This window comes from Convolutriloba macropyga, chromosome 2 (genome assembly GCF_964194025.1).
Source record: "Convolutriloba macropyga chromosome 2, txConMacr16.3, whole genome shotgun sequence".
Classification (NCBI taxonomy): domain Eukaryota; kingdom Metazoa; phylum Xenacoelomorpha; order Acoela; family Convolutidae; genus Convolutriloba; species Convolutriloba macropyga.
The window spans coordinates 37,977,995-38,002,146 of NC_134469.1; the positions used below are offsets into that span (position 1 = coordinate 37,977,995).

The 24,152-nt window shown below is 36.8% G+C and overlaps 3 protein-coding genes across 6 annotated transcripts in view; 1 reads left to right on the forward strand and 2 right to left on the reverse strand.

The window, feature by feature from the left end:
- Positions 1-4,839, reverse strand: part of LOC142358640 (uncharacterized) — a 478,284-nt gene extending 473,445 nt beyond the window's left edge. For both annotated transcript variants that reach the window (XM_075410104.1, XM_075410103.1), the window contains exon 1: positions 4,812-4,839. The gene's annotated coding sequence lies outside the window, so the exon portion shown is untranslated. The remainder of the gene's footprint in view (positions 1-4,811) is intronic.
- The window catches only part of LOC142358647 (electron transfer flavoprotein subunit alpha, mitochondrial-like), a 305,039-nt gene that overhangs the window by 242,577 nt on the left and 38,310 nt on the right, over positions 1-24,152 (forward strand). The gene's annotated exons all lie outside the window — the stretch shown is intronic.
- The window catches only part of LOC142358644 (equilibrative nucleoside transporter 3-like), a 502,369-nt gene that overhangs the window by 39,600 nt on the left and 438,617 nt on the right, over positions 1-24,152 (reverse strand). The window contains exons 1-2 of one of the 2 annotated variants that reach the window (XM_075410108.1): positions 5,768-5,906; positions 5,519-5,544 (exon numbers count right to left, since the gene is read on the reverse strand). Coding sequence is in view for 1 of the 2 variants with exons in the window: in XM_075410107.1 (XP_075266222.1) it covers positions 5,768-6,008 (241 nt within the window). In the remaining variant the exon portion in view is untranslated. Of the gene's footprint in view, positions 1-5,518; positions 5,545-5,767; positions 6,069-24,152 lie in introns of those variants that run through there. The other variant, XM_075410107.1, reaches the window with a different exon arrangement.

Below are 24,152 nucleotides of genomic sequence, written 5' to 3' on the forward strand. Positions count from 1 at the left end.
AAAAAATATTTTAATATCAAAAACGCTAATTTTATTGCGCTTTTTTCCAGTTCAGTCTGTTGCTGACGCAAAATTACTCCGAAATTACGAATAAAACGTCTATTGAGACTATTTTAATCATTAATTTCAAAATTTGATCGGCCCCCATAAAACACATTTCCCGACACAGTACTGAACACATGAAATCCGTTTTTAACCAATTTTCAGAAAAACGTTTATCCCCAAATTCTTCTATTTTTACCCCATTCATTCTCATGCACAATTTTCAGTTCGAAATTTAACGCAAAATTGCTTTCCAAGTTTGAAAATCAATGAGCTTCCAATTTTATTACTTCTCACTTACTTGTCAATTCAAACATATTGGCAATAAAACCCATAATATTAACACCACCTGAGCGGTCTCAGACTCGCAAAACTATAAAAATTTATTACACTGGAACGAAAACTGATCAAATTTACACTATCTTTTTCTACCATTACCTCAGAACTCAATCAGGTTAACCACTTTTGCCTTTTAGTCCAGTCCTTCATTAGTCTCACTAAACTAGAGAAAGAATTCTAAATTTTTTAAATCACAAAACTTTCAAAAAAGTTTCATCTTACCAATTTTTCACCAAAATTTTCACAAGTTCTATCACTCTCACAACACCAAATTCACAAAATATACAAGTTTTTGCCGACAACACGAAAATTTTTTAAAAATTTTACAGGTTTTTGAAAGGGCACCTAAAGAAGCCTTGCCGCCATTGTCACGGGCGTATACCATTATAATACAGGCAGTTTTACTAATACTCTCGGTTTTCGTGCAACAGGACAAAAAACTGTCAACTTTCTCGCCGTAGAGTTCTTGAGTGCCCCTTATTTTCATTAAATAGTTTGATAAGTAAAAGACAAGGACGTAACTGTCCCGCAAATGTCTTTCCTGGATCCAAGACTGAGTTTCTCTTCAAATTCTAGTTTTATTGCCCAAATGGTACCCGTGTTTCTTGGATATCAAATTTGCTGTGATGTTGCATTTTGGATATTCTGGAAAACTACGGTGTAACTCATCATTTCATGTTTGCATTCTATATTTCATTGTGCTCAATTGAATAGGGTCGAATTCCTGTAGCCTCGATCAATGTTATTTAACTAAATAGCTAACACAGAGAGCATCAAATGATAGAATTTAGTAGAGTTGCTGGCGCATTTCTTTTTTAATATACCGCCCTTTATTTTTATTATTTGCTATTTTCTTTTACTCACTGTCCTTTAAGGACATTGAAAAGTTTTTCAATATCCTAGCGACCGTACACGTTGAAAGCCAGTTACAGCGAGATGTAATATGTACGTCATCTATTATCACAATCTCACCACGCTTCTAACCGAATGCTAATGAGTGAAACGAATGCCACAAACACAAGCAGTTAAGGAGTGGCATGGAAGATGAACAAATAGCTGTTCAGAGGCTAGCAGCGTGAAGACAAAAACCAAGAGTACAGCAATAAAGCTAATTTCAACCAAGCACTTCGAAGCTATACCAAATATCAGTCAGATGAAAACGGCCAATATGGTTCCTCATACGCAACGTCAGGTGAAGAGAGAGAGAGAGAGAGAGAGAGAGAGAGAGAGACCGAGAGAGAGAGAGAGAGAGAGAGAGAGAGAGAGAGAGCGAGAGAGGGACAAAGAGAGTGAGTGAAAAAGAGAGAGAGGGAGAGGAGAGGGAGAGAGTGAGTTAGAGAGGGAGAGAGTGAAGAAAGAGAGAGAGAGAGAGAGAGAGAGAGAGAGGAAGAGAGAAAGTAAGAGAGAGAGAGAGAGAGAGGGAGAGAGAGCGATAGAGATAGTTAGTGAAAGAGAGAGAGAGAGAGAGGAAGAGAGAAAGTAAGAGAGAGAGAGAGAGAGCGATAGAGATAGTTAGTGAAAGAGAGAGATAGAGAGGGAGAGAAAGACAGAGGGAGAGGGGGAGAGAGTCAAGGAAGAGAGACACAGAGAGAGAGAGAGAGAGAGAGAGAGAGAAAGAGAGGGATAGGGTGAAGGGAGAGAGTGTGTGGGTGTGTTGTGTTTGAGAGAAAGATTAGGAGACAGAAAGAGAGAGAGAGAGAGAGATAGTTAGTGAAAGAGAGCGAGAGAGAGAGAGAGAGAGAGAGATGAAGACTTAATACTCAATAAGAGACAATATTAAAGATTTTAAAAACCTCAAATTATTATCCTTATACAGAAATAGTTATTAACACATACGTTTCAAAGTTCAACAGGTATTATATTGACAACATATAATAAGGAGCAAGAATTATCCGGAGAAAATGGTTCAAGCATACGCATTAAATACCGATGGAAGACAGATAAAAACGGAGATTTTTTTAAAAGTCTATGACTCAATGTCGCTACAGGATATTAGCTGGAATAATGACACGCTCAAATTAAGTTTTATAGTTAGTTTTAGTGAGGTGACAATGGGACCCGAAAAAACCAGTTGCTGAGCAGTTGTCGAGGTAAACCGTCGTATGACTTACAACTCGCTGTTTTTGTACTTGATATGTGGCCTTGTATTTTCACTGAAGTTAGAGGCTTGGAAAACTTCAATAGAACACGTCCAGTCGAAACTAAAGGAGAAGACTCATGGTGTATCTCGCTGAAATTAGATGAGAAAAAGGTATTAAAAGCTTTTTTAAATTGAGAACTCCGCAAATAACAGAATTGAGAATCATAGGAGTGGGGGTGAAGAGAATTGCATAGGCTGTTTAGAAGTGAGTGACCATCTCGTAAATTAGCATTATTCGATTGATTGATAAAGACCAACTCTCTCAAAATCAATAGACTGTTGCAGGGAGGCTCTAATTGCCTCCAAATTTTGCAGACTGCTCGGTGTAGGGTTCTTTACGCTGAAAGTTAAGAGAGTGAATACTATGTGAAAAATACAAATGAGGAGCAGACAAACAGTTCAAAATTATGCGCTTAAAATGAACCGGAATTTTCTCAACTAAATAAAGACAAATCATCTACCGAAGGGTAACAAAAAAACATGAAACACTGCTACTTGAATACAAAGGCAGATAAAGAGTTAAAATCGATAAAAGAAAACGTCTTCTCACGAAAAGGGCAAATGGTTTCAACCACTTAGGCGAGCTAGAATAGGACGACGGTCACTTATCTAGCAATTTTCAGAACAGATACAATGTGAGTCTGATAGTCAGAGGCAAATGATAAAATTCAGAATATTGCCCTTAGCATGCGTAGCTAATAAAATTAGTAGCATCAAAATATAGTCGGCGCAAACTTCAACAAACTAAGACTCAGAACAATTAGTTCCAGTCAGTGTCTCCCACTCAAAACCAGGCACGTCGAGACAAAGAATAAGCTAATGGTTAAGACCTGCAACTTGATCAGTGAACAACGGAATTGATTCAGCTTATGGTTAAGACCTGCAACTTGATCAGTGAACAACGGAATTGATTCAGCTACAGTGTCCTTCGCAACAACAAATGCACTACCAATCGGTGGAAACAAAAAATAAAACAATTAGATATGTCCGTTAGGCAAAATCAGCGCCACGGCCGAAGAAAATCACATCCAGAGAGTGAAAACAATGGATAGATGGCAAATCGCATATTAACAGAAGTAAGAATAGCAACATTACCACGATGTTGCAACATCTGTCCATTCGCGAGGAAACCTAAAACAGTTAAACAGGGATAAATGCTGTCATCTATAAAATTGTCAAGCCAGGTCTGTCAGGAAAACAACAACATGATTACTGATGGATAAATTCACCAACTCAGTGCGCTTTTCAATAGCACATAGGTTACAACAATTCAATAAGAGAACAGTACGGGTGGCAGTAGTAGATAGTCAAATACCATCGACAGTAGGAATGTGTTAGTCTCGAAGTTCCGAAACAATACCTTGACGTCCCTCCATCATTTTGATCTCCTTAAAAAAATAAAAGAAATTTCAGATTGCGAATAGGTAAATCTTTTCTCTCAAAACTAGACTCAACGAGTTTGTATTTAACAGCCAACTTCTTGAGCGCTCTCTTTCCATGGAAGTTTTAGTTTGATAAACTGACCCTTACATTTGAGATTGTATGTGCAGCTCATAACTACTCTACGATCAAACTCAATCTTTATGGTGACCTCAGTAGGGCGAGGTTAGGAGTAGGAAATGTTCGAAGATTCCGTCTTACCAGCCCGTCCAACATCAAGACTAACTGCATTGTTATCAGCGTGCTTGGATAGAACGTAGTTTATATGAGTATCTTCGAGAATGTTGTAAAAGACAACACTTCTTTTCGCATTACTGTCACTCATTCTCAGATAAAGCATTCTTCACAACATGACCAATCACGTTCCACTGGGTTAACAGTTTTAACATTGTCGCGGATCTCATCGACAGTGGTAGAAAAATTATCAAATCTGTCTTTGTTTACCCGAAGCTGACCTACGCATTCCCGTAAAATATATAGTATAATCTTTTCAATTTACCAGGTGAAGCTACAATGTCATCACTACATTCTTCAATCATAGGACAATAATGCGGTTCGATACGTTCTGTCTCGCTAACATCGTCAAACGAGTCGGCTTGGGAGCCACCACGGCGCCCACCCAGATTAGAGATCATTTTAAAAAATCAGGCCTATAACTCAGCTGATTACCACTGTAATCACTAACTTCGGAACAAAAAAATAACTTTATTTGGATCTTGATTAACTAATTCAGTTGTATTGAATTTCGTTATCACTGAACCATAAATCGGATCTCATGGGCTATCCAGCTCATTCGACTCGCCGAGCACAGTTAACTCAAAAGCTACTTAATAAACAGCAAACGAATTTGCTATTTAATAAGTTTATCACAACAATTAGGCTATGAAACTTAGGCTTTCAAACTTTTAGGCTTTGAAACGTTTCAACAATTAGGCTTTGAAGCTTTTCGAAGAAAAAAAGTCGAACAAACGAAACATGAAGAGATATTCCTCGGTCGCTCAAAGATTTTATTCAACAAAACGCAGCCTGAACAAACAGCACGTCGTGTTTTAGGAAAAAAAAACAACCCATAAGCGAGTCCCAAAAGTCAAAAGATCAATTGTAGCTCAATAAGATACCGCTTTCTCAGTCAGAAATAATTCATAGGGGAGTTGTACGCAAATTCACTCACCCAATTAGCGGGGAGGAGAATTTTTTTCAAGACCCAATTGGACGGCAGCAAACTAATGATACACGGCTTTTGTCCTGCACTCTCTCAAAAGAAGAGGAATTTGGAATGAGCCGCCAAAAACTGTTTTATCAATGTTGAACTAGGCTAAATTTAACGGCGACATTATAATTCAGTTCCATCTTCTCGGTTAATAAAAACGCCCCTCTTCGACTCTCGTTCATAAGATACTTGGCCTCATTGCGTAAACGCATCTTTTTATATATATCTCTAGTGCCAACTTTGATGATGATTGATGTAGAAAACACTTGCTACACAAAAGCTCACATACACATGAAGCGTTTGATTTCTACATCAGCTTAGAAGAAACAGCTAAGTTAATCTCAAACCTGAAATGCAGTGCGCACTGATAAACCTGAAGAAAAGGCCAGGAGTTATCGTGTTTATCATTTCCATTTATTGTCGAAGCCATTTTCGTCCGATCGTAATTGATTAGATTAAATAATTAGATAAGAAAATCGCATACGGAAAATCACAGGAGTCTATACTATATCTGAGGTCAAGTACCTCAAAATTGTGGAAAGCTCATATTGATATCATAAGCAAAAAATTGTTGCTCTTGATAAAAGCTAACTTACTGAGAAGAAAAGTGAAATAGAGAAGATTGTATTTTCTACCACTGGATGTTCTGTGTTCACTTGATAAACTTATAGAGGCGGTGTAGTCATTGCTATGTCCCACATCACCTCGCTCAAATGTATCATTTCTGGATTGATTCGTATTAGGAAAAAGAGGTGAACTCTCGCTATCACTGTGTACTACATTTGATGAGCTCAAGGTATCACTGGAAACAGATTGGCGGTCAGATTTGTCAGCCATTTCAATTGTTATTTCACTCTAATTCTCATGCAGTCGATAGCATCTTGTCCTCAACTGCATCTGAAATGACTGTTGTATAATGCATTCAGCCCACTTTCAAACTGCTTTTAGCTAATTGATTATACGACGCTATGATGAAAAGTAGGACTGAAAAGCATGATGAAAAATATGATGAAAGGTAGGACTAAGAAAAGTTTGCTGTGTATAAAAAGTCCTTTGCTTGTTTGCTTTGTTTGAAAAGTGGTATGTATCCCATCTAAAGTTATGTTAGCCTTTTCACTTAAGGAAAATATGTGTTATGAATATAAACTAAAAGAGACTATATTTTCATCCACTATAAAGTACTTTTATTTCGACAGCATTCGTTTTATTTCGACTGCAACTTATAAAATAAACATAAACCGACTAATGTCGGAAGAATTGCTCTCAAACGACAGGCGGATGGAAAAACATTTGACACCGCCGGGATTGACCCCTTGACCTCCCTCATAACCATATGCACTACCCACTGCACTATTTGCCCCTGTTTTTGCTATGCCGTGCTACCTTCCTATATTGTGCAACCTTTATAATAGTAACAAGCTTTACTTTCAGAGTGAGAGCAAGAGATCACTCAAAAATGAAGAACGAAAGCGTGAAAAAGTCACTTAGAAGTCACAGATTGTTCTACAGGAAAAGTACAAAATGGTCAAGCCAAAAATTTGCATAAAAGACCAACACGTTTACAATAATGGCCACAGTTCGTTCAAGAGCAATTTAAAAAACGGTCAATTAAAAGAACTTATTATATAGATATTATATGCAAAATATGACAAAGACAAAGTCAACCCGTAGTGGCTCAGACTTAACATGTCCACATAAAATGTCCAATTATTATGCACTTATTAAACAGTTTCAGCTTACTATCAAAATCCGGGTACCTTGGGTGTCCGTTCTTTTCAACGATTTTTAGAGACCGGCATTAATATGGTATTATATATTCCTGCAAGTTGCCTGCACAATATTCCAAATCATTCAACCTTTCCTTTCCGACAAGTTCTTAACGATCGAAAATCTGCGTTCAATGTTCGAGGACTTAAACGAGGATCGATTGGTTTTAAACCAGACATTCTGCCACGACGTGATCAGCAATTCCGTCAGCAAGCGCAAAAGCAACAACACAGGCCGTAGCTCTCGCCAGCTGATCAACTTGATTGATCACTTCAAATATAAAAGTGCTGTCATTAGTTACTTGCAAAGAGAAGCACGAAATTTGTTTCATCTTCTGAAAAACTCAAAGATTCTAACTATGAACACAATAAATCTACTCTCATATAGAAAGAAAAAATAAGCCTTTTCTTCACCAGCTCAAACAGGTGCATCCAAAAGTGGACAAAAAATTGCAACTAATCAAAATAGTGCACCAACACCGTGGCAAATTTTGAAAGCTTATTCCACGAATAAGATCGAAGAATAGGAAAGGCTGCAGACAGAGAACACCAACAAATTTGAGTAAAGAGAAATTTAACGGGAGCAAATAACGTGAGTTTTTAAAAACCGTTTCCTTCTAAGGCACTCAAGGTATTTACTTTGTTGTCTTGTAAGGGTCTGAGGAAATATCAGTTTTTAGATTCTGTTTTTCACTCGGCCTAAAACAGATATTTGTTGACCCGTAGGTCCTAGATAAGAGCGACTTCCACCAACCGCCTTTCGAAAACTCTCTCGCTTAAAATAAATTAAGTTCAATCGCTCTATTTCATATCAAACAATAACGTTTAACAAGCTTGACAACATTTGTTTGGAAATCCCTGTCGTTAACATGAAAACGCACGTGATTTCTTGTAAGGAAAATTAATATATCAAATGTAGATCACGCTACAAGAATCATACTTGATTCACAATCGAAGGACTACTTATCGACTATTGATGACTTGATTAATGAAGATGTGCACACTGTCAGCAAAGATCTATACAGAATGCAAAAAACCTGGGTCATTTCTAATTTTGCGATTTATTAGACAACACAAAACCACACGTGAAGCTAGTCATTGAGCCTCCAAGCCTTGATGATATCAAGGAAACTGTACTTGAGCTAATTTGAGAACGTTCAGCTAATTGCTCAACAATGAGTGAGCAGCTGAAAAAATTAATAAATGAGGATGATAGGAAAACTTATATAGAAAACATTTACACAGAAAAAAATTAAGCATTTTCCTCATCAGCACAAACAGGTGAATCACTTATTCGAAAAAGAATCGCAACTATTCAATATAGTGAACCAACACCGTGCCAAATTATGAACGCTGATTCGGCGAAAAAGAACAAAGAAGAATGAGAAGGGCTGCAGACAGAGAGAGCCATCAAATTTGAGTAAAAAGAAACTCAACAAGAGCAAATAACGTGCGTTTTTTAAATTTTTTCCTTGTAAAGCGCCAAAGCATGATACTTTGTTGCCTTGTAAGTGTCTCAGGAAAGTTCAGTTTTTAATTTTGTTTTTCACTCTGCCTAAACTAGATATTTTGTTGACCCATAGGTCCTGGCGAAGAGCGACTTCCTCCAACCACCTTTCGAAAACTCTCTCGTCTAAAATAAAGTAAATTCCATCGCTCTAATTCATATGAAGCGATAACGTTTAACAAGCTTTGCAACATTTGTTTGGAAATCCCTGCCGCGTTCCTAATTAACACTTTATTTCTTGTAAGGAAAATTTTTATATCATATGTAGCTCATGCTGCGAGGAACACACTTGATTCACAATCGATGAACTTTTGAATCGATGATTGAAGAATTGATTGAAGAAGATGTGCGCACTGTCAGTAAAGATCTATACATAATGCAAAAAACGTTGGTCATTTCTATTTTTTGCGATTTATTAGACATAAAGCTACACGCGAAGCTAGTCAAAAAACCTCCAAACCTTGATGATATCAAGGAAACTGTACATGAGGTAGCTAGAGAAATTTAGCTAATTGCTCCACAATGAATGAGCAGATGAAATCATTGATAAATGAGGGCGTTAGGGCAATTTATACAAAAAAAATTTATACTGAAAAAAAACACACTTTTTCTTCATCAGCTCAATCAAGTGCACATCCACGCTGACAAGGAATCGCAACTATTCAATATATTGCACCAACACCGTGGCAATTAATGAAAGCTGACTCAGCAAAAAAGATCGAAGAAGAATGGGAAGAGCTGCAGACAGAAAAAACCATCACATTTGAGTAAAGAGAAACTCAATGAGAGCAAATAATGTGAGTTTTTCAATTTTTTCTTCTAAAGCGTCCAAGGTAGACACTTTGCTACCTTATGTGTCTGACAAAATTGCATTGTTTAGATTTTATTTTGCATTGTGCCTAAGGTAGATTCTTTGTTGAACCGTAGGATCTGGCGAAGACTGACTTCCTCCAACCGCATTTTGAAAACTTTCGCCTAAAATAAATTAAGTTCCGTCGTACTAAATTATACCGAGCAATAGCGTTTAACAAGCTTGAACACAATTGTTTGGAAATCCCTGAAGTTATCTTAAATACTCACGTGATTTCTGGTAACTAAAACTAATATATCAAATGTAGATCACGTTACGAGAATCACACTTGATTCACAATCGAAAGACTATTAACCGACAACTGATGAATTGATTATAGACGATTTGCGCACTGTCAAAAAAAATCTATAAGAAATGCAAAAAGACTGTGTCAATTCGCTTTTCCGCGATTCATTAGACAAAACAAAAACACACTTAAGCTAGTCAACAAACTGCCAAACTTTGATGATATCAAGGAAACCGTACATAAGGTAGTTAAGGAGAATTTAGCTAATAGCTCCAAAATGAATAAGCAGCTGAAAAAATTAATTAATGAAGGCGTTAGGGAAATTTTTCATTGAAATTTTATGTAGACAACGATGAGTGGAGAGAAACAAAAGTGAGAGCGGTAAAAAAAATTCAATATTCTATCTGTCAACTGCAAAAAACAAAAGAACCAACCGACTTATTTGAGAATCAATTGGTCGATCTCTTTTATTGCCAAAACTTCATTCCTGTTGCCTTTTCCCACTTGTTGTGAAAAAATTCTCAATCGAATTTTCGTTATTAATGACAGTAGAGTTATCGATGTCAAATTTGACGACTCCGCTCAAAATTTTGGGTGTATATGATCAGATACCTCTATCATTAGATCTTAATCTGAGTCGTGCTTAATACAAAAAAAATGAATTGTACAAAAATCAGAGCTTCTGTAATTGCGATTACTTTGGTGAAGGGAAATATTAGTCTAAACCCCTGTAATCCCATTTGTTAAAGCATCTGTGATCAGATGCTCATCGAGTGGTATCGTTGGTTCTTCGAGGCAATCACCAGCTTCACACCAAGACGGCGTATGCACAGATCTAATTTGCTCAGCTGGATCAGGCCTACGACATCACATTGAACGAAAAAAACTTAAAACACCTGAAAAAAAACAGAATTTATTAGCCAACAATGACCCATTGAGGCTCAAGATAGGAATTTAGAAAAGCAGTCTAGCAGAAGCCGTAGTCCTAGACCAGAAAAACTACAAATCAAAGCTTTTCAACTCACTCAACCCTGAAACCATGTAAAAGCAAAAGCCTAAAGAATGGGCCGTCAGTTCCGAAGCAATTTAAATGGTACAAAGACGTGGCAAACTGTGATGCTCAAAAATCTTCTCTTTTTATTTAAATTTTCTGTACAGTTTTCATTGTGTCATCGCTCTTCGATAACAGCTTGAATGAAATGAAATTGTAAACCCTTTTAATGTGACGGAAAAGCAGTAGTTGACTTTATTGGTTTAGTAGTCGTATGAAACTAAAATGGCCAATATAAGTTGCCAGCAGTTGTCCTCAGATTTTGCGGAAATGAGTTTTGAATTACATCTTTGAATTATTAAGAAGTTTTAGGCGCCTCGGAACCTATGCAAGTGGAAAATGGGAGCAGTTAGCCCAATTGTTTAAGAAATAACGATCGAAAGCAGATCTTGTAATTCATTGCCCTGTAACAAAATTATGCATTGTCTTAAAATTTTGAAATTTTATATGGCTCAACTCTCAATTTCTTCAAAAGACTCATAACGAATTCAGTATTTAGTTTTTGTGATAGCAGATAAGTTATTTTTCCGATGATTGCCTCTTTAGATAAAAAATGCAGATTCAGTTCTGAGAACAGTCAAGAAAATAGCTCATTTTTTTTAATTTTTCCAAAACAGTCGACCAAATTGATCATGAATTACTCGTACGTGAGATCAATTGAATTGAAATAGGCGGCAAGCTGTTCAAAACTTCAAAGAGTTACTTGAGCGATATACTGCAGGACAGGAAAATCGTAAGTTTAAAATCGAAGAAATCGCCTGTCTCCTCGGGTGTACGTCAGGGCTCAATACTTGGGCCCCTACTTTTTGTTATGTTCACTAATGACTTACCTGACACTATTTTCAATTTTAAAGTCTTTCTTTTTGCTCACAACCGCAAACTATTATATAGTGAAAACCTTGCAAACAAATGGAATCAAACAAGCTCTAGATTCAATATTGCGTTAAAAGACTTGAGTTATTGCTCATTTTATGCTAACACGCTCTTTCTTCGCAATGAGGCATTTTTTCGATTAGAAAGAAAATATGATAAAAATACATAAAAACATGGAAGTGTTTCGATTGCTCTCAAAAAAATTTGTTTTAGGGAAGTTCCTCTTTATAACAGCATCGATGGAAACGTTTGACATTTTGCTGTCGGCTTTAGAGACCGAGATAACTTCAATGTGCTCCGAATCTTTGTGTTATATCAGCTCAAAACTGATGCCTACTCTTAGAAGAGAAATTTACACTGTCGGTGTCATAATAACTTTCAATTCTATATTTTACGTTTGTGCCCGCTTTTAGTAGGTGCATATTATGTGCAAACCTCCATGCGCGTGCCATGATTTCAAATGGTGATTTCCTATGTACTTGCACATGTTCAGTAAATGTTGGTTCAAAACGTACTAGGTGCGGGGACGAATGGAAAACAACCTGTTAATTGTGTATAGTGATTTCAAACTGATGTCAATATGATTTCAATATGATGCCACATTTCAATATGATGCCACATATTGACGGGCACGATTACTCATTTGGTACGCAAACATTGTGGTACCCTCAATGTCATCTTAATCAACCCAAAAACAGACATTTTACCCTAAAAAATTTTAATGTGGTCATAAATTATCACTTCAGGTTGCAATTGCCTTTCAAATAAAAGTGAAGAGTCAAGATTTGAGCTCATCACATCTATGGAAAGAACTTGCAAAGTGTCAGCGGACTCTGTAACGTTGGATTTGACGAAATGTTCACGCGAATAATTTAATTAACATTTCATTGAATTTGTTGGAGTAACATCAATATCTTGCTCCATTAATGGTACGCTAAATCAGACCCATAATATCTGAAATCCTTCCAAAAAGGACAACGCATCTTTTGCAATTTTTACCGTGGATCACACCACCTACTTTGAACGCACCTTAGTGCATTGAAACAACAAGAAAAAATGCAATTATTATAGAGAAAAAAAAGAATGCTGGATTTCGTTGCTTAATCGTATGTTGAAGAAGGTAAAGCAGAGTTTGAACATCACGTGATTTAAGAGAAAGCATTGACATACTTTTGTCCGATTACGAGAAAGCGTCTGAAAATTTTGGTCGAAGTTTTCTTGTAAAAAAAGAAACAATTCAACCCTGACTTTTCGGGAAAGTTATCAATCAACAGTAATCTTACCTGGCCGCCGAAAAACGCGTAGAGTTTGAACAGATGATCAATTTTTTTGAAATTGTTAAGAATTTAAGTGGACCTAGACGGAGATTTTTTTGTCATATCTCTTCTTTGTAATTTACGTCAACAATTTACAAGAGACCTGCAGTGCTGTTATTCCTCTTTACTGCACCGACGACGCTGACTTCATTGCAATTAACAAGACCAGCTTGAATTGTCAAATAGAAATTTTTGTGGGTGAAGAAAATCAGTGAGCAAGAAAAACTTCACTTTAACATTGCAAAATTATATCAAACCCCCAGGTCTAATTTCTTGCACCAGTTAAGTTTTTCTGGAGTCTGGATTTAAAAATTAGACAAACAGATAGACTTAGGAATCTATGTAAGAAGTGCCATGATTTCAAATGGTGATTTCCTATGTACTTGCACATATTCAGTAAATGTTGGTTCAAAACGTACTAGGTGCGGGGACGAATGGAAAACAACCTGTTAATTGTGTATGGTGATTTCAAACTGATGTCAATATGATTTCAATATGATGCCACATTTCAATATGATGCCACGTATTGACGGGCACGATTACTCATTTGATACGCAAACATTGTGGTACCCTCAATGTCATCTTAATCAACCCAAAAACAGACATTTTACCCTAAAAAATTTTAATGTGGTCATAAGTTATCACTTCAGGTTGCAATTGCCTTTCAAATAAAAGTGAAGAGTCAAGATTTGAGCTCATCACATCTATGGAAAGTGGACCTAGACGGAGATTTTTTTGTCATATCTCTTCTTTGTAATTTACGTCAACAATTTACAAGAGACCTGCAGTGCTGTTATTCCTCTTTACTGCACCGACGACGCTGACTTCATTGCAATTAACAAGACCAGCTTGAATTGTCAAATAGAAATTTTTGCGGGTGAAGAAAATCAGTGAGCAAGAAAAACTTCACTTTAACATTGCAATATTATATCAAACCCCCAGGTCTAATTTCTTGCACCAGTTAAGTTTTTCTGGAGTCTGGATTTAAAAATTAGACAAACAGATAGACTTAGGAATCTATGTAAGAAGTGCTAGTAAGTGGGACAGTCACTTGAAAAATCAGCAAATAAAGCGCTCGGAGTTCTACTCTTGCTTGAAGGGAGCTCACCCCGCCTAACTCAAAAACAAACAAAAATATACATAAAAGTGTTCAAGTAAACTAGACAGAAATTCGTGGAAAATTTAACCTCAACCATGGACAAATAAAACGGACTCAGTCCCCAAGCCGGACAAAAGCGAAGCGTCAAATCCCTACTACTACCGCTAATATCGTACATTCCAATCAGTGTGTCCGCTTTGCCATGTAGTATAGTGTGATCCCTTTTTCCATACCCAAAAAATTTAGAAAAAGGGTTATGATCCCACCAATGAACGGTACTATAAAACCCCTCCAATAAACATTGCAGCAACATTATTCCAGACTCTAAGAGCCGACTGTAGGAGCCTCTAATTGTTGAAATATCATTAAATGATTTAGCCATCCAGCTTCCTCTCCCGCACAACAGCACTATTAATATTTTCAAACTCATACACGGGTTTTATAACAGGGCAGCCTCCGAGAAAAACATTTGCGCCCCGCAGTGGTTCAAAATTTATGCTTGTCCGAATGTGTGTTATTGCATCCGAGTATGTGTCGTAAATTCTGAAGTTTTTGTTGCTAGTCATTTTATTGTTGGTGTGTGGGCCCACTATGTTACCGAAATTGACTTTTTTACATCGAGGCGCTGAATTTGGACCCCCACAAGCTGTTTGCTTTGATGTCAGATCGAATATTGTTATCAGTGCTTTCCCCCTACTGAAATGATGGCTCACTTTCGACGTCATATGAAACGTCCTTCATTAATTTTGCGTACGTGTTTTCAAGCTCATTGTGCCGCCTGTTTGTACAAACGAATTCAAATAGTGGACAACATTGATTAGAGTAAATTCTTCCCTACAATAAAAGTCAATAATGCATTTTTTGCTTCAAGAGTGTACTGATTCAAACATCATTTGCGGATTTCCAATTTTGTTGGACGGTTTCAATGGTAAAGCAGTATGTCAATTTGAGTTTTTTTCTTTCAGAATAATTCTCTTGTTTGAGGTAACATTCTGTTTGATGCCATGAGGCTCGAATGCACCGAGAAGTGCAGCATAGCAATTATTGTATTTTGTTTGAAATATGATGTTGAGTCTACCCTCCCAAGTCTACCCTCCCAGAGCGATAAATAAGCGGTACGTCGGTCGTGTATAGCGAGTCAAAAACAACGGAAAAAAAATTTCAATACTGATCTGTGCGTCCACAAAATTTTTCTGAGCTTTAGGAGATGTTCAAGCAAGGAAAGCGACAGCCATCTGCGATACCGACATCAGGTTCTCTGAAAATTCATCGAGCTCCACATTGTTTGTGCTCCTATACAATTAATTGGTAATTTGAAGCTTTCAAAATGCTTCCAGTTATCGGATAAACCTATGAAGAACCTCAGCAGGATGTTCAATTTTCCTAGTGCATCGCAATTGTCCGGTTGCAATTGTTGCTTTAAATTCGAGTTGCCTATGAGGCTAGTCAACGGGACTATGTCTGTGCAAACATTTCCATTGCAATAGGGTCCCCCGGGGTGGTGGTTTCTTGGGATTACAAGCAAGTGCCGGCTACAAAGAGATGGGATTGAGTTCTGTATAATTTTTGAGCAAAAGAGTTTAAAGTAGAAAAAATCCTTTTATTTTTTCAAGAGAAAATTATCGAGAGAGGCAACTGAATGTTTTTCTAGCGTCTACAAAGAGTACTGCTTCGTTTTCGGGAGGATCATAATTAGGCCGCATTTACATTATCCCATATTCAATTTCGAACGTTTGTTCTTGACAGAGGTGATTATTGCCGCGAATGAACTTTCTTTTTCAACACGGCTTTTATACAACTCCCATTAATACGGTGCAAGAAGTCTTCAACGCCAATTTGTCTAACGCCAGTGGTTTTGTTGAATGGCATGAAGCGACAAGCGTTGTGATGTGCTAAAAGTTTATCAGGAATTTCCTTCGTGGCTAATCTATTATTATTTTTGTGTAACATTTTGGATTATTGGCTGAGTTCTGTTTGAACTTTGAAGCAATTCAGAAGTCATTTCCAATGGCGTGCGCCTAATGTGACAGGTTGTGACCAGCATGGGTTTTCTAGGCTTCTTTTAATGGGGTTGCTCTGATGTGGTGGTATAGGAAGGAATTTGAACTTTATTGTCAAATATAATTGTCGATTTGATCTTTACACCACGTTAATGTTTTGATTACAAACTGATTGTTTACACATTTTACTCATAGAAGAACTAAGTGCGGAAAAACTTCTGTGATCTTAAATATTAAGCGTGTCACATTCACCTTTTCAGCAAACGGCATTACTTCTCAATAAGTTGGCTCGATGTTGGGGAATAAATTCCAAATATCATTTTGTACGGTTTCGTTGCTTTGCAAAGTCTTTTTCAGCCGTGTCTTTTGCTGTGTTCTATTCTTCTCAGATTGTCTTCTGAGACATTGAAGAGCAAACAACCAAATAGTTCATATTCCTAGGCAAAAACGCTTTTGTTATGTCGCAGCCCCTCAGCATTTGCCGTGCGGGGGCCCAATGCTAATACCGTCCAACGCACAATTTTTTTCAAATTTTGTCATGCGATTTCCCAATGCGCACACTAAACCTATTTTAAACATTTCCTTTACCTACTTGAGAGGCGGCTACATGACATGTTAAAATCACTCTTTTCATACATTGTCATGGGAAATCCGCATGCAATTTGTGTTGTTATGGCCGCTACCTGACAAGTGAATATGTGTCTACTTTTCTATACTTCATTTTCTATACTTCATTTGCAGGACCTCAGTTGGCATTCAGATGCTTCCTTCACATGTGGAACTCAACCGTTTCCTGATGCCGCTTCATTTACAGCCACAAAACAGGCAGAAGTATAAGAACAGCTGCAAGGGATGCTGCAGATTTTTCAAATTATTTTAACTCAACATTTTTTCTTTATATATAAACTTTATCCATGTTTATTTGTTTTCATTTGTTTGTTTGTTTTTTTTGAACTTTATTTGGTTTTTGGTTTATTTGGTTTATTTGTAAATTTTATTTTCTTATTTGTAATTTATTATTTATAAACGTTATTTTTGCCCATTATTTATAAACTTACTCATATAGAGACTTGCCACTCACAGACATACCCCGACTCCCGAGAATTTGATTGGATCTTTTCCGTTTGTGCAATCCCCCCTGTACGTTATATGTGCCCCCCAGTTACAGAAGACGTGTCATTATCTCGACAGATTTACCAATTTTTCATTAGTGGTCAAAAAAACCAATTTGGTCCATATATCATTAGTTCGGTGGACTTTTTATCTTGTGTGCGCGGTCGGCTGAAGTTCCACTCGGCCTCTCCATGGCCGCACCACACCCCCCCATCTGGCGGGGAAAGGGCTTCATTTTTCTTCGGTTTTCTGCTAAACGCCCTGTCGGCCAATTAGGCGGCTACCTAAGCTGGGACACAAGCGGAAAATATCTGTTTAATTTGGTGAACCCAAAAAAACGTATGTGAATAACCCGAATTAAACGTATGCAAAATAGCTCGAATAGTTATCTGAAAAAGTTAATGTTTGCATTTTTTTTCTGAAATACACAGGAAATTACTAACACATTTTGAATAGTTTTCTGAAACAGTTCAACCGTTCTAATTCTATTCCGGAATTCTTCTCCACATGGTAACACTTCATGAAAATATTGTGCCGTTATAACTTAATCATTTCACAAGTAGATCCTGTTACAGCCAATCAGTGTGAAATAAATGTGGCTTTCAGATTAGGATTGGCAATATCACATACATTTAGAGCCAATAGGTGACAAACGAATGATCAAAAAAAAATTTTTCTTGACCCGCGTTTTGCGGCTTCTCATCATATAGGATGAATTAACAGTTAATGAATTGATGAATTCAATATAGAGTAGATTACAGGCAAAATTTTGGACAAAGCAGCAAGCTCGGTTTAGGGGCTCCCGGCCTATGTAATTTTTGAACGAGGGATTCTTATAATCTTCCACACTAGAACAAACTCTGAATGAAACCACCTGATACGCCCTTTACTTGATCATGATAACGCCATAGGTTTATTATTGTTAGTGTATGTACTGTTGAAGTATGAGGTTTAATTTCAGTAAAACGCAATTAATAAATAGTGAATTTCGATTATAATTAATTGAAAATGAAATTGATGTCAATTAACAATGTACTTGACCATGATACCACCTGTGGCTTAGTTTCACTTAATCTTATTAATAAGAAAAAAAGTGAACTTCAATGATTTGTAATTGAGAATGAAACTGATTTCAATTAACAATGTAATTACATTGATTTACATAAAAATCATTTAACAGTAATTAACGTTGAATCAATACAAATTCGTTATTTGTCATAGGGAAAATTTTCTCATAGGAAAATTTTTCTCGATCAGTTGTCAGTCCACGTTTTCGATGAAAAAGATTTTAATAACAATTCAATTTAAACTTTAATAGCAATTCACTTTTAAGAAAATCATGTCTCGGCCCATATGTACAAGAACCCGTTCACAAATGAGATTGAGAAGAGCTCTTCGAACTCCGCAAAGCGAGATCACAATTAATATCGTTGGTCTGTTCAGCAGTCCTTCGAGATCAGGGCTGTTAGATGAGCCTCATGAAGTAGTCGCAGCAAATATACCATCAATAATTCCCGCAACAGATTTTTTTTATTGGAATCCTTTGAATACTCACCAGCACTTACACAGGAGAGCTATTTCGACATTGGAGAATCCCCAGTATCGCCCACTATTCCAGCGCCAACAATTGAGTCCCATTTAGAATTTATGGGGAGAACCAGTGGCATCAGCACTTCCTCATCTTCGACATCGTCTCCTGAGACAACTATCTCAGCAGTAACGGGAAGTTGCGAATTAAATTTTTGATCCAATTGATTGTTTATGACCAAATTTTTACCAAAAAGAGCTTGTAAAGTCCAACAGAGGTGACAAAAACAGACGACACTGATGAAACTCAGTGCTTTATATCAACAACACTCGAGACTTCGAAGATGTTACAGATATTGCTTGGGTCCGACCATCATGTTCGGGGCTTCTATTCAGAGTGGAGCTGCCAACAGATATACCACTTTCATCTAAGGCTTTAGCAAAAATGCCAGCTGAGAAGTTTTTCCCATTTAGAAACTCAGAAATTCAAACTACAAATTCGGCAATTTTTAGATTACAAATCTAATTTCAATAAACTTAACTATACCATTGTAAATATTTCGATTGTGTTTATTAGATTCTTATTCATGATTGATACCTTTATCTCTCCCTGTCAGTTGTTAACTCAAATTTAACGTCAAACTTTTCCAAAAATGAACATCATCAAGTAACGCAAAGAGATGCGCGTTCTGATTCCGGTTCTGAAACATCCGAACAGAGTCGCCAGTGCTAAGGACTGAATGAACTTCGTATTACCTGATTGATTTAAAACTTAAGGACTGAATGAATTTCGTATTAACTGAATGTTTGAACACGTAAGGACTAATTGAACTTCATACTCTAGACTTTGAACAAGGAATCGTTTGCAAATAATTGTAATTTAATTGGGTACAATATATGAATTGCAATTTGTTTAGAAGAAAAACATTGAATTTTAAATAAATTATAGAACAGACATATTTTTGTAAATTCCTTTGAAGACCACCCTTACACAACACTGACTACAAACCCAATAACTCCCCCCCCCACTAACCCATCTGCCCACCAAAAACACTACTCCCCAGTACCTTCATAATTTTCGAGTTTTGCAAATAACTTGTTAGTTCATAACTGGGATTTTAACTGAATGATTGAATTACTAAATTCCTTCTTGATATCAAATCATGGAACCGATATGGATGTCTAGTGGTCATCATCATCATATCATATGATCACTTGAAAATTACTGCAAGAGGATCACCCGATCGCCTTCAGCGAGGAAACCCCAACAGGGAAAGTACAAATTGTTAATTGTCAACAACTATAAACAGCGAGGAAACCCCAACAGGGTAGTTACAAATTGTTATTGGTGAACAACTTGAGGCAAAGAGTTTTTATGACCTCAGCATCGGTGAACGGATGACCTTAGTTATTAGTATTTAACATACACCAAGTTCCGATGCAACAAAATATAGGAATTCTGCTTGATTGTTTTCAGACTAAAATGCAGGATACCTATCAATTTTTTTCAGTTCCAAAATTCTCTTAGCGGGTAATAAGTATACCAAGTACGAGTTTTAAACAGTTTGGTTTTTTTGTAATTTGACGTACCACTTTTGGCGCTCTCTCCTTTTCATTCGAAAATGAAACTACAAAATGCACTACTTTGCATCATCATCATCATCATCATCATCATCATCGTCATCATCATCATCATCATCATCATCATCATCATCATCATCATCATCATCATCATCATCATCATCATCATCATCATCATCATCATCATCATCATCATCATCATCATCATCATCACCATCATCATCATCATCATCATCATCATCATCATCATCATCTTCTAATAATAATACAACACTTTTATTACTTTTACGAAATATCCGAATGCTACTGACTACTTTTCTTAGATGACAAATCGCCGATGACTACTTACCTAAAAACACTAATCCTTTTACTAAAACATGAATACTGACTATATTCAACACTTCTAATACTTTTCTGAAAAGATTCAATTGCCTCCGACTTATTTTTTGAGATGAGAAATTGCCGCTGACTACATTTCTAAAGAAGCTTCTGACTATATTTAACACTTCTAATACTTTTCTGAAAAGATTCAATTGCCTCGACTACCTTTCTGAGATGGCAAATTACTCTGACTACTTTTCTGAGAAGCAATTCAATTCTTCTGAGAAAATTCATAAGCTAAAAATATTAATTCAATTTAACCAGAAAGAACATTTGAATAGATGAAGATAAAAAGATAAAGAGTAAAACAGTTTATTGCAATGGGGAAATCTCACAATATTTAGTTTCTTGTTTGAAAGTCCAAGTTTTCGATTGGGAAAATCTCACAATCTGGAAGTTGCGCTAAAGAATTTGATGGGGATCTTTCCTTCGTGTCATGCTCCACCTTAAAAAGAAGCTGAGAGGACAATGGTCGGACCCAGGCAATATCGTCCAAATCGTCAAAATCTAAATTTTTGTTGATAAAAAAATTGGTGTTTCTTTTGGATCACACAACCTTCTCGTCCCGATTGTTCTGACTAGCTCAATTTGCTTGAAACGTGGCCATGTAGCTTTATTGTGTGAATCAAATTCCTATCCTTGGATCACTGAAAGATCAGCAGACAATTAAGTCATGTCAGTTCTCGCTAAACATCTTCAGTGTGAAAAAACTGGTGGTGATATAGTTATTGGCGATGTTGGAAGCGTTATATTGTCGTCTTCAGTACTGCTAAAGGATGTTTCGGGTATTTCGTTTATGTCATGGGATACTTCTTCCCTTTCCGGGACAAGAATATCAATGCTTGCAACTTCTGTTAACTCTGAAGTCCCGGAACCAATGAAATTCTTGTGTAGCTTTGAGAAGCTTCATATGTTCTCGAACTAGCTGTTTGTGATCGAGTTCTTGACGCTATGGGTCCGGACATATTCGCTAGTGGGAGTGGTTGTATAAGCTTAGCTCGATTTGTAAAAAATTGTAGTTTGAAATGATGAATCGGTGGATCTAAGTGACTAAGAAACTCACAAAAGATATCTATATCCCATATTTAAATTATACTAATTGATGTTATTGATATTAACTCACTTTAAACCGAATTTTATTAGGTTTTAATAACCACCTCCAGCGAACATGATTCCTTTTTAAAATTAGCACTTCATCCAAAAAGTTATTTAGGTCTTCTAGTCAATTGCCTTCAAACAAAATCGCGACGATTAAATTCTGTTAGACAAATTGACAATTAACTTTGACGATTATTTCGGTCAAATTGTTAAAAATATTTCTTAATAGTTATTGATATTAATTCATTCAAAAACCATTATTGATATCAGTTGCACTAATTTTAGTTGCTTTAAGTTCTTGTCGACTCTCAGACGTCCTTTTGACTTAAAATTCCGATTTGTTCAAGTACATGAAAATGACAACCCTATACAATGAATATCAGGCATCCCAGAGCAATTCTTCATCTTTTTCGTTGACAGTTCCCTATCCACTGCCGCCCGCTCAAATCATAAGAACCAGCTTACCATTCGCCATATACTATCAACATCCCTCAAGCCATCAACCTTTGAACCCAGTGCAACATCCACCAAGCTGTACATATCAATATATGCAAGCGCCCCATTGTTAACCCTTCCATGTTTTCCAGACAATAGAAAGTATCCCACCGGAAATTGTGGTTGGTCTGGTCCAAAATACACCGGACTCTACACCCAACAAGGAGAACCAGATCACAATGGTGATCAATGGAGAACCAAATCTCTTTCTGGAGAGAGATGGACCGCACGAAAAACTGAAAAAAGAACGTGCGACTCAAAACCGGAATGCAAACAACAGAAACAACGGCACTCATTGCCAGCGAAGAAACAAATTAAAACGGCAGTTGAAGTGGAGACCGAAAATGTAACGATCGAGGTATGTAACACAGCTGCAGAAAGCCTCGTTTTGCAGATTAGAGATAATGTTGAATTATATGAGAGCAACGGCGAACTTACATTCACAGAGAGGGCACAACTCCGCCGAGCTGTTATAACTTATCTGATGGCCTTTCAAAACCTTCATTAATTGAATTTGAAATTTCAAATCTGACGGCACATTCGTTGATTCCAGTTATATATGCGGCTAAACAACTTCCAGCACCAGAACAATTGCTGTTAGAAACAGAGCAACTGAGGTCTCATCTTGATAAGAAATCGCATTATATCAGCAAGAACATAGGAAAAACTTTGGATTTGTATTGGAACATCGTGTGGCCCAGCTTCATTTCTGCAAAAGGCTTTTCATAAAGAACGTTTTTCTTCCTCAACCCTACTGGAGAAAAATGCTTCAATACAACGGAAGCGTTCTTTGTAACTAGTGAAGGAGACGAAGTGTTTCGACCATGCAAGTCTCTTATCAGACAATGAATGCGTTGGAGTTCTCCGTTGAAGACGAGCTGAAGAAGCAAAGAGATCTTCTAAACCGGAAAATTGCAAAATTAGTTCCAGTGAGTCATGAACCGAGGGCGAGGATTATATCGATTCCTGTTTTGGAGAACGCGATGAGTCATTAATTTGATGAGAAGATACAACGAAGCACCATCACAAAATTGGTTTCTTGTCGACACAGTACCCTTCGCTGCTCTCGAAACAAACGCTAGAACAGCCACCTATACCGCTGCATGCTCACATAAGGAGACGCATGAAAGAGAAGGCCACAATGAGTTCGCAACGGAGCAGGGGTGGGAGCAAATAAACGACGTTGCTAAGCTCCTGGAGTCCATTGATGCCATGAGAAAACCGAAATCCCGGCGCTCAGTAGCAAAGTTTAATCCAATCTTAGAGATTCGACATTCCAGTACAGTGGAGTTTCAACTCAGTCTAAAAAATGGCAGGGGAACAGACGTGGAGAAACATTGACATGGTGGAGACATTAACAAGGAATGGGTCGAGGAGTAATAGCAACAGCGCTATTCTAAGAAAGAGATGTTGCTCTTGACTACTATGGGTTAGAAACGGTGCACAAAAAAGGTTTTAGTCTGGAAAATTATTGTGCTGAAAATCCTGACAAGAGAAAGCAGGAGTGTTGTATAGAAATGAAAAAAGGCAAACGACAAATAAAAGACGCAAATTTGGAACCTGCTCTTGATACCCAGGCAACTCTGTTTTTGGCTACTATGCAACCACGCGTACGAAAAAAAGGAAGGAAAAAGCAACGCAAAATGCAGTCGTCGTCCCTTTGATTTGTGTTGCGACAAATTATTTTATGGTCGGGGATCAAATGATAGTGGTGCTTGGAGGCGAGTAGTTGTCGTGGCAACAAAACTTATTGAGCCTTTAATACAGCTGCTGTTTGATTGCGGAGACGACATGATCCAGTATGTGAACTAAGACTCAATTTTAATATAATTAATTTAATATGACTTGATCAGTTTGTTTCAATTGTTGTGCATTATGACAGTTCGTTATTGTTGAATATTTTTGTTTAACTTGTTTTAGAAATCAAATTTTTTTCATAACAAAATTGTTTTAAAGCAAACAGCAGAGTTAAAATAATAATAATAATAATAATAATAATAATAATAATAAAAATAATAATAATAATAATAATAATAATAATAATAATAATAATTATAATAATAATAATAATAATAAT